This window comes from Electrophorus electricus, chromosome 13 (genome assembly GCF_013358815.1).
Source record: "Electrophorus electricus isolate fEleEle1 chromosome 13, fEleEle1.pri, whole genome shotgun sequence".
Taxonomy (NCBI): domain Eukaryota; kingdom Metazoa; phylum Chordata; class Actinopteri; order Gymnotiformes; family Gymnotidae; genus Electrophorus; species Electrophorus electricus.
In genome coordinates, this window is record NC_049547.1 from 20,627,554 (window position 1) to 20,638,546 (window position 10,993).

The window sequence follows — 10,993 nt, forward strand, 5'->3', positions numbered from 1 at the left end:
GTTAAATTAAATGTTTAGTTAACTACCAGTGATTGCAAACTGATTACAAAGACCCAAAGTTGAATCCTGGGTTTGGAGCTGGTGACCACTGGTCTATGTGAGTCAACCAAACTTTGAACTGCAGCATACAATTAAAGAGTTTACATCAAATATATGATAATGGAAAATCAAATGACATGATTTGGGCAATACTGAGTATCATGAAGAAGAACATATATGTCTACTTGGATTATTTTAGATACTTTTTGTATTCATGTTGATTTCTTAATAATGCAGATTAAAGACCACCAGATTAAAATTCAAAATCGCTTCCCCCCTGGCAGATTTTCTCTGTAATCCCTCGTCAGTTTCTGCCCTACCTCAAGAACCCTTGCTGGTATGAGGATTACACTGGGAACACCACAGCGGACCCGTATGAGCGGAACCTGTATTTGTTGTACTCCAAACGCTTCCAGGCCATGTACAAGCACCTGCACGCAGCCTTTCTGGAGCACCTGCATCGCCGTGGGAACGCCCCCCAGCGTCTGCGCTGCCTGCCGTACTTCTACATCATAGGGCAGCCCAAGTGCGGCACCACAGACCTCTATGACCGTCTGCGGCTGCACCCGCAGGTCCAGTTCACCACCATGAAGGAGCCGCACTGGTGGACCAGGAAGAGGTTTGGTGAGTTGGAGTGCCATCGGGTCAGGGTCAGGGTCAGGTGTTAGTAGTTAGAGAGCAGGCAGAACAAATAAGTTACCCACTGAGTTCATTCAAGCCTTCTCTGTCAGGCCACTATTGTATGGCCTTTGTAGGAGACAATGCAACCCAGCTGGAGTTAAATGAAATGGGTGATTTTATAAGGTGCTCTGTGAGGACCACAAGGAGTACTGGTAAAAAGCACTTGATGTGACTGATGATTGATGTCTTTCTTAGGTATTATCAGGTTGAATGAGGGCTTGCGTAACCCGTATCCTCTGGAAGATTATCTGGATCTGTTTGATCAAGCAGCCTATCAGATTCAAGATCAGTTCTTGGACAACTCCTCCAGAAGAAAAACAAGGGTGGACATCATTGCTGGTAAAATTGTTAGCTTAATGTTGTCTTGTAGGACGTGAACTGTGGTCACCTTTGGAGTGTCAGCATGTGTTGTAATTTAGCAGAAATGTGGATGTTTTCGCCAGTGCAAGATCTCAGGGAAGTCACGGAGGTCCTAACCAGAGGAAATCTGCATTTCACATTAGAGCGATGCTGGGCTCAGTAAAAATTTCAGTCCTGTTATGAGCGCTGTGAGAAAGGTCTATCAGTATCACTGCTCTATAAAACAAGGGAACATAAAACAGATCTACTCAGATTATAATCCGTAGCAGACTTCAACTACGCCTACTCCTGATCATCAAACAAGCGTCATATGAGTGCAGATCAAATGAAATTAGAAGTGTAGAAAATTACAAATGTAAAATATGCCAGGAACTCTGAAGGTCTTCAGCATTCTTATGGACACTGGAGGAGCACCGTTCATATGTTGGTGTTTATGTTTGATTGACAGGTGAGGCCAGCGCGTCCACTATGTGGGACAACAATGCATGGATTTATTTCTATGACAACGGAACAGGGGTGGAGCCTCCATATCTGGTTCAAGACTTTATCCATGCAGTCCAACCAAATGCCAAATTTATAGTGATGCTCAGAGATCCTGTGGAAAGGTAATATGTTGACTAATAGATGTCTTGAACTAAGAGATGAAACAATCATCTGTTATGTCTGTCTTATTACAGGTTAGTAATGCCTAACTCTACAATCATCTAAATGGAGTACAATCATATTCAGTCAGCTTCTTGCAGCTCCCAAAGCACTCCAGGTTTTGCAGTTCAGTTCCAGTTCCACTCCAGGTTTTGCAGATAATTTCCAATTCTAAACATACTTGGCTGAGATAATTGAGAGTTCGCCCGGCCAATCATTACTTTGTTCAAGTGTAAAAGGATCTGGAACAGAATAAAGGCCTGGACTGGCTCACGGACTGGACTGAATACCTCCTGACTTCCTGGGCTGAACATCTACTGGATCGAATACCTCCAATGTAAAATAAACTATAGATTATAAACTTGTGATATACCTCTTTACACTATAAGAGCCAACTCAAGTGACATTAGCAACAAGGATACATCTGAACTCTAAGATAATTATGTAAAGCATAAAACAGACTATAGACTATAGACTTCAGTTCATTAGCTCTTCATGTTTCTATTAAACACGGACTTCAATGACACCCAGTGGGTCTCTAATGGAACAAGCCAAATTCTTTGTGTATGGATATTTGTAGCTAGTATCTTGTTAATCATCTTGTAAAAAACACTATTAATGCATTGTAAAGGCTTTGACTGTGCATGTGTTTCCATATGCACAGGTTGTACTCCGACTATCTCTACTTTGGCATGGCCAATAAGACAGTACAAGACTTCCACGAGCGCGTGTCTGAGTCCCTGCAGCTTTTTGAGACCTGCCTAGCTCAGAGATCTATGCGCTCCTGTGTGTACAACACCACCCTCAACAATGTCATGCCTGTGAGTGTTCTGCCTGTGAGTGTTTTTGTCTGTGAGTGTTCTACGTGTGAGTGTTTTGTCTGTGAGTGTTCTACGTGTGAGTGTTTTGTCTGTGAGTATTCTGTCTGTGTTGTCTGTGAGTGTTCTGCCTGTGAGTGTGCTGCCTGTGAGTGTTTTTGTCTGTGAGTGTTCTACGTGTGAGTGTTTTGTCTGTGAGTGTTCTGTCTGTGTTGTCTGTGAGTGTTCTGCCTGTGAGTGTGCTGCCTGTGAGTGTTTTGTCTGTGTATTCTGTTTGTGAGTGTTTTGTCTGTGAATGTTTTGTCTGTGAGTATTCTGTTAAAAGTCTGTAATAATCGAAAGCTTTAAGGATGAGGTAGCATAATGCAAATCCAGAAGTGGTTATAGTAGTCCAGGTCTTACCTTAAAATAATAATTAATCAAGTGGAAGTAAAAGTGGTCATTTAAATGATTACTTAATTAAACTTAAGAAAGTATCTGTTTAACAGACTAGACAAGCAGTAACTTACTTTATCAGAACTCATCAGGCAACAATGTGTGTGTGTGTGTGTGTGTGTGTGTGTTTGTGTGTGTGTGTGTGTGTGTGTGTGTGCGTGCTTAATGCTTAAAAATGTGGTCCTCATAGTTCTTTTTACACTGAATTCAAAACTGTTTTAAAGATGTTTCTCTCAGGCGTGGTTTTTAAGTTAATTTTAAAATAAGTATATGTTACTTATTCATAAATAAGGTTGTTATTACACTGAAACTATGTACAGTCTTGAACATCCCGCTTCAGTGTCCAGTAACAGTCTGCCAATACAGAGCGGCTCCACTTTCCTTGGTACTGATTTTCCACTGACCTACTGTACATAACGATATGAGAGTGCAATCGGTTGTAAAACGATTTGTCCTGTCTAAGCAGACAGCTAAAAGCAATTTGGTGGATCACGTCTGATAAATGCCGTACACATAGATGCAAATATAATGGAAGAAAAAAACAACAACTCTAGTTGTTTTGCACTTCAATGTGCAAAAATACTTTATAAACAGCTGTTTTTCTTTGTTCTGCATCTCTGTCCTACTGTGTTCGTGTGTTATATTTAAGATACACGAGGTTTTTCATATCGGCTTAGTCATAAGCATCAGATTGGATTTAGTGATCACTTCATGATTAGTACAGTTTCTGGGAATATTCCGTGTCCTTGCCCAAGGTCAATTACTAAACATTTTATATTTATTTACATTGTAATTAGTTGACTGATTAGATAGATATCCTATCTTACGTTGCTTAGCTAACAACTGCACCTGTATGTGGTCGAAAGAAATATCAATATATATCGATAAGAAACCTTCATTTTTATAACTTTGAAATCTTTATAATCTTGGAAATATGCCTCAATATGGCACGTTCTCTCACACGATGAGCTCGGTTCAGCTTCTGCATTTGTTTTTCATTTTGTAGTGTATAGCTACGTAGCTAGCTAGCATTTCCCCTAGAATATCCTTGATATTAGACCACAATTTACTTCCATATTAATGAGAGAGCATTATGAGAGGGCACCGATTACACACAGATATGTGAGCCCTTAAAGAAAAGGACATACTGTGAGCTATTTTTCATAAATGTCATTTGAGTCCCACACCAAAAAATATACTTGTTCCGTGTTTAACATCTGTTTACTGTCCAGTTTTTTAAGACGCATTTCACTCAGTGATCATGTTTAGGGATTACACCAATCTAGATGTAGCTCAAGATATCTTGCTTCCATTTTGTCATACATCAGTTCTTAGCACGTCTGTATTCTGCAGTCCTGTTCAGTCCTATCTGTGTTCCTGTGCAGGTCAGACTGCATGTGGGGTTGTATGTGGTGTATCTGCTGGATTGGCTCAGTGTGTTTAGCCGAGAACAGATTCTAGTCCTGCGACTGGAGGATCACGCAGCCAACAGAAAACACACCATGCACAGAGTCTTTGACTTCCTACACTTAGGTTAGTTACTTATCTAATTAATTCAGTGTTTACCAGTCGGTCTCATGCTCTGCACAGTTTTGTGTTTCCTTACACTAATCTGTGTTTTTTAAAGTCCTGGTTGAAGTTTTATCTGCTGTTACACCTGATCCAATGTGTCACCTGATCCAAGCTTGTCATGAACTGGTTAGGGCAGGAAAAACCTGAAGCTGTGCAGGATAGTGAGCGTTCATGGCAATGGGTGTTCAGGGTAGTGGGTTTGCAGGACTGAAGTTGATAGTGCTACCCCTAACCTAAACCTCTAACCATAACCCTAACCCCAATCCTAACCCTAACCCTAACCCAAAGCTCTAATCCTAAACCTAACCCTAACCCAAACCTCTAACCCTAATCCTAACCCAAACCTCTAACCCTAACCCTAATCCTAAACCTAACCCTAACCCAAAACTCTAACCCTAACCCTAATCCTAACCCAAACCTCTAACCCTAACCCTAATCCTAAACCTAACCCTAACCCAAAACTCTAACCCTAACCCTAATCCTAACCCAAACCTCTAACCCTAACCATAATCCTAACCCAAACCTCTAACCCTAACCCTAACCCTAATCCTAAACCTAACCCTAACCCTAACCCAAACCTATTACCATAACCCTAACTCTAACTCTAACCCTAAACCCTAGTGCTGCTCTATCAAACCATAATCCAGCTCACAAAGGCTCAGTTAAATGAGGTTAATATACCTCACATTACATACCTCAGTTAAATGAGGTAAATGTAAGGATTATGGAAACTACAAACTACAAAAGTGTGCAGAACATTCACCGCTTTGGGGTTGGTTTCGCTTAATGTCTTACTGTGATTTTCCCAGGACCACTCACTCAGCAGAAGGAGGCTGACATCACCAAGAGCCCAGCATCCAACGCCAGGAGACCGGCCAATCGCAGTCTAGGTCCCATGTTACCCATCACCAAGGAGATATTGCAGAGCTTCTATGAGCCCTTCAACCAGAAACTGGCTGCCGTGCTTAGTGAGCCAGCCTTTCTGTGGACACAGCTGTAATGGGACAAATTCAGGAAGTTACCACTGGGGGTCACGTTTCCTTTTTAATGAAAGGAATGCCACTTTTTAGACTCTGTACCTGTGGGTGAACTGAATCAGACAAGAATTTCACAAAGAGATAATTTTTGGTTAGCCGTTTCTCCAGGCTCTATTGTATATTCCTTCGCTGGTCCAAAGAGGTGTTTTGTTTTTTGTTTTTTTAAACTTTACAACAGTGATGGGATGCTGTGTAGCTTGGTGTCTGCAGACACTCTGAAAGTGCTTGATGAGACGCTGGGAGCTTGCAGGCATGTGGGGATGCTTTGTCTTCTAATGTTCTCTCACTGGGCCTTTACGGGTGTTGAGAAAGGCACACGGTTTGGGAGTAGAGACCGTAGCCACCTGTGGGGCAGAACACAGAGCATTAAGGGTGGAGAAGACAGGAAGGAGGATGGGTTTATATCTTCTCCTCCATCACTACAGTCCAGATGGCTCTCATAGTTTCAGCATATGAAGCACTTTGAATTTCTAATATTAATTTTAATATTTTAAATAATTGTTTTAACTGTTATTATTTTAAACATCAAACACGGTTTTGTTTGTTTCTTACGGCTGTGCACTATATTGAATAAAATTTTTTCACTATGTTTATGAACCTCATTAACCTAAGAATGAGACGGTTAGTAGTGACGTGTGTGGTAGCTGTATAAGCTACAGTCAGTTAGAGTCACCTCAGGAAATGTCAGTCAACATCGTTGTCTGTTGGAGATCCATCCTACTTCACCACTAGAGGTCGCCAAAGTCTGAACATTAACAACACCAAAGTTACACATCCTGAAACAAAAATAAGATACAATGGTATCTTAATAAATGGGGTAAAATGTTAGTTTTATTTTACCTAGAACTTTGGCAATGGGATTACTCAACCTATATTTACAGTATTTTAATCTTACTAAATAAAATAACAGCTCGATTTCTGTCCTCCCCATTTCTTCTCCTCAGAGCACTTTTACAATTTAACAGAATAAATACGCAGAGCACTTTTATGAAGTAAATAATTTATTTTTGCAGATAAACTGGAAGCCATCTGTCTGCTAGAGTCTTTGCAAAAAAAAAAAAAAAAAAAAAAAAAAAAACCCAAGCAAAAAGCAGCAATAAACAGAAGATTTAATTTCCATTAAACTTTAATTAGCAGTAGTTAAGGAGAACGAAGCAGTCTGTTCTGGGATTATTCGTAATGAGATGATATTGTGCTAATATGTTATATATGTTAATTAGCCATGAATGAGGGAGAGCAGGGCATATAGAGGCTAGGAACCTGTCTATCAGCACTCAGTAAACATGTAACTGAACATGGAAAACCCATCCAGACGGAAGGAAGAATTCCATAATGAGCTTTGATTTTTCCTATCATGTATACAGAGTTCAAACTGGAGCTAAAATGAATCAATTTGCTTCCAGGTTTTTTTTTTTTAACCACAAATATCTAACTACATCCACCTGTTACACTGTATTCCAGTGTACTGTATAGCCAGAATAACAGAGCTCTCTCCGTGAAGTGTTATATGTATAGCCAGAATAACAGAGCTCTCTCAGTGAAGTGTTATATGTAGAGCCAGAATAACAGAGCTCTCTCAGTGAAGTGTTATATGTAGAGCCAGAATAACAGAGCTGTCTCAGTGAAGTGTTATATGTAGAGCCAGAATAACAGAGCTCTCTCAGTGAAGTGTTATATGTAGAGCCAGAATAACAGAGCTGTCTCAGTGAAGTGTTATATGTAGAGCCAGAATAACAGAGCTCTCTCAGTGAAGTGTTATATGTAGAGCCAGAATAACAGAGCTGTCTCAGTGAAGTGTTATATGTAGAGCCAGAATAACAGAGCTCTCTCAGTGAAGTGTTATATGTAGAGCCAGAATAACAGAGCTGTCTCAGTGAAGTGTTATATGTAGAGCCAGAATAACAGAGCTCTCTCAGTGAAGTGTTATATGTAGAGCCAGAATAACAGAGCTCTCTCAGTGAAGTGTTATATGTAGAGCCAGAATAACAGAGCTCTCTCCGTGAAGTGTTATATGTAGAGCCAGAATAACAGAGCTCTCTCAGTGAAGTGTTATATGTAGAGCCAGAATAACAGAGCTGTCTCAGTGAAGTGTTATATGTAGAGCCAGAATAACAGAGCTCTCTCAGTGAAGTGTTATATGTAGAGCCAGAATAACAGAGCTCTCTCAGTGAAGTGTTATATGTAGAGCCAGAATAACAGAGCTCTCTCAGTGAAGTGTTGAATGCTGGGGGTCTGTTAGCTTTATCTAACAGACCATGGCAACTGACTCAAATCATAATATAAAGGGGACAGTAGTGAGGGGATTGGCTAACAATCTGGGCCAGGAGGAGTGTTAGTGGGCATTGTCAATCATGAGTGGATTAGTGGGTGGGGCAATTACTGAGGCCAGTAGTGAGTCTTTGTGATAGACCGTGACAGTAGTGAGTGTTTCTGCTAGACAATGACAGTAGTGAGTGTTTGTTTTAGACAGTGATATTAGTGAGTGTTTATTCTAGACAGTGACAGTAGTGAGTGTTTGTTTTAGACAGTGATATTAGTGAGTGTTTATTCTAGACAGTGACAGTAGTGTTTGTGCTACAGTGACAGTAGTGAGTGTTTGTTTTAGACAGTGATATTAGTGAGTGTTTATTCTAGACAGTGACAGTAGTGAGTGTTTGTGCTACAGTGACAGTAGTGAGTGTTTGTTTTAGACAGTGATATTAGTGAGTGTTTATTCTAGACAGTGACAGTAGTGAGTGTTTCTGCTAGACAATGACAGTAGTGAGTCTTTGTTTTAGACAGTGATATTAGTGAGTGTTTATTCTAGACAGTGACAGTAGTGAGTGTTTGTTTTAGACAGTGATATTAGTGAGTGTTTATTCTAGACAGTGACAGTAATGAGTGTTTGTTTTAGACAGTGATATTAGTGAGTGTTTCTGCTAGACAATGACAGTAGTGAGTGTTTGTTTTAGACAGTGATATTAGTGAATGTTTATTCTAGACAGTGACAGTAGTGTTTGTGCTACAGTGACAGTAGTGAGTGTTTGTTTTAGACAGTGATATTAGTGAGTGTTTATTCTAGACAGAGACAGTAGTGAGTGTTTGTGCTACAGTGACAGTAGTTAGGTAATGTACAAGGTCCTAGTTAAGGCTTTCTCCCCCCTTATGAACTGTGTCATACATATTTGATAATAACAATTACAAGGTAAGTATAGTATGAACCCGTGGTATTTAACAGTAGAGTAGCGGAACGTTAGTGAACCGAATGCTCAGTAATGTTCTGTTTTAACTGAACTAAATCTATAAGCTGTTTAAGCCTTTAACACACATGAAAAAGTAGAAAAAATAAAATAGATTCTGAACCCACCTGTACCAGCAGTGTTAAAGACCAGCTGTGTTCCAGTCGTCTTTTACCTTATTGTGGGTATTTCATACACTATAGCACCCCCTGCTGTTTAGAGACAGCTCTGCCTCGATTAGCACAACTCTGGTGATGGCACACACAGAATCGCATCACAGGAAGCAGTGAGTAATGAGGGCAGGAGAACAGCAGACCCCAACTTTGAATCAGGAACATTGACTGCTGTTCAGACCTAAACGCTTCAGAAGAAAATGAACTATTAGGCTATTTTAGTTATAGACAGTGAGTTTTGTCACCTATCCATTCAGTATATAACCTAATGCAGCACTTTTCTGTAATCATTCACTCTAACTGCATCACTTAATTTGAATGGAAGCCTGATGATTGATTGTGTCGTCTGTTGGGATCATTACTGAACATCTTGGTACAGATGTTTGCTCTGCGGAGTGACTCAGTGACTGCGTGCATCACGCTCCTTCTGTCTCACCTGTTTTAGAATAACACCTGTTTTAATTAATTTATGTCTAGGCACCAAGCAAAACATAGTGTAGCTATCCTTGCTCATGGTCACCTAAATAGACATACAATTTTATACACACTCACACACACACACACACACACACACACACACACACACACACACACACACACACACACACACACACAAAGCAAAGAGATTTGCTTATGGCAGTCCATTATGTCCAATGATAACACCCACTGTTGTGGTTAAAGGTAAGGGTGATGACTGATAAGACCAATTCTGGAACCACAGATTTTCTTGCAGCTGGGGTATGTGCGACTGGCAGCGTTGGTTTGGAAGCCTCCTGCATCAGACACGTTTGCTCTCGTTTGGCTGTGCTCTGCTCCTTTGGCTTGTGTGTCCCGTCTAGACACAACTATTGCCAAATGATGCGATGAGCAGCACTAGCGTCTGTGGTGTCATCTTGGAAAGGGTTGGGAAAATATGCCAGTAATCTTTAACTGATTGGAGCTGTAAGTTAGCTGTGTTGCGCAGTAAGACATGAAAATCATGTCAACCACAACCCAGGTGCTGATGCTCCTGCACCCCACTAGAGCCTGATTGGTGAGGGCCCAGTGTTTAGAATGGGATTATTTGTGTTTGTCCTTCTACTGGAACAGTGAGTGGGATATTTTCCAGTCATGTCTGGCACAACTATGGCGTTTTCCCTGGCCTGACCACCGCTGTGTCCATCTCACCTCACATTCTGAAGTTTCCACTTAGCTGAGCGATGAAGTTGCCAAGCAGGTGGGTTTTATCACTTATGGGGAACCAGGAGCTCGTCATCCAGGACTTGGTAGAGGTGGTCTTTGACTTTGATGTCAGATGGTATCGTTGGTCCATAAAAATTAAGGAGAGTAGCACTTCCTGCATAGGAGAACACAAAGGAAAGTGCATTTTTGTTCTCGATGCAGATGAAGACTATCACAGGCAAACCTTTCCACAAGAAGCTGTAGCCACTCCTCCAGACTTAAGACTCCACCAATATTGAGGCTGTAGTGTTTTTTTGCTGTGACGGTCAGTGTCCGTTGTCGGTCAGAGGAGAACCCAGCCCCGCCCGCCTTTGAATCTTGGTTCTTCCTCATGCTCTCGTGGAGTTTTTCTTCACTGCTGTCGCCCTTGGCTTTCTCACTGGGGGCTTGGACTCAAACACTTGTAAAGCTGCTATGTGACAACAAAAAGCGCTATATAAATCCTGCTGCTACAGCAACGAACCCGGAACAGGACACTGATTCAGTTCAGAACCCTGAACAGGATAGTGTTTGATTCAGTTCAAAGCCCGGAACAGGATACTGTTTGATTCGGTTCAGATCCCTGAACAGGATAGTGTTTGATTCAGTTCAAAGCCCGGAACAGGATACTGTTTGATTCAGTTCAGATCCCTGAACAGGATAGTGTTTGATTCAGTTCAAAGCCCGGAACAGGACACTGATTCAGTTCAGAACCCTGAAGGGGAGCCTCTTGTAGTGGCAGCTCTGTGGTTAAGCTACTGGACTAGTAATCAGAAGGTTGCCAGTTCCAGACCCACCACTGCCAAGTTGCCACTGTG

The 10,993-nt window shown here is 41.2% G+C and overlaps 1 protein-coding gene across 3 annotated transcripts in view; it reads left to right on the top strand.

Annotated features, from left to right (window-relative positions):
- Window positions 1-6,173, top strand: part of chst15 (carbohydrate (N-acetylgalactosamine 4-sulfate 6-O) sulfotransferase 15) — a 17,245-nt gene extending 11,072 nt beyond the window's left edge. For 2 of the 3 annotated variants that reach the window (XM_027032577.2, XM_027032578.2), the window contains exons 4-9: window positions 324-663; window positions 916-1,059; window positions 1,529-1,685; window positions 2,387-2,558; window positions 4,361-4,508; window positions 5,357-6,173. In XM_027032577.2, coding sequence (XP_026888378.2) covers window positions 324-663; window positions 916-1,059; window positions 1,529-1,685; window positions 2,387-2,558; window positions 4,361-4,508; window positions 5,357-5,547 — 1,152 coding nt within the window. In that variant the 3' untranslated portion in view covers window positions 5,548-6,173. The remainder of the gene's footprint in view (window positions 1-323; window positions 664-915; window positions 1,060-1,528; window positions 1,686-2,386; window positions 2,559-4,360; window positions 4,509-5,356) is intronic. The other variant, XM_027032579.2, reaches the window with a different exon arrangement.
- Window positions 6,174-10,993: the final 4,820 nt, after the last annotated feature.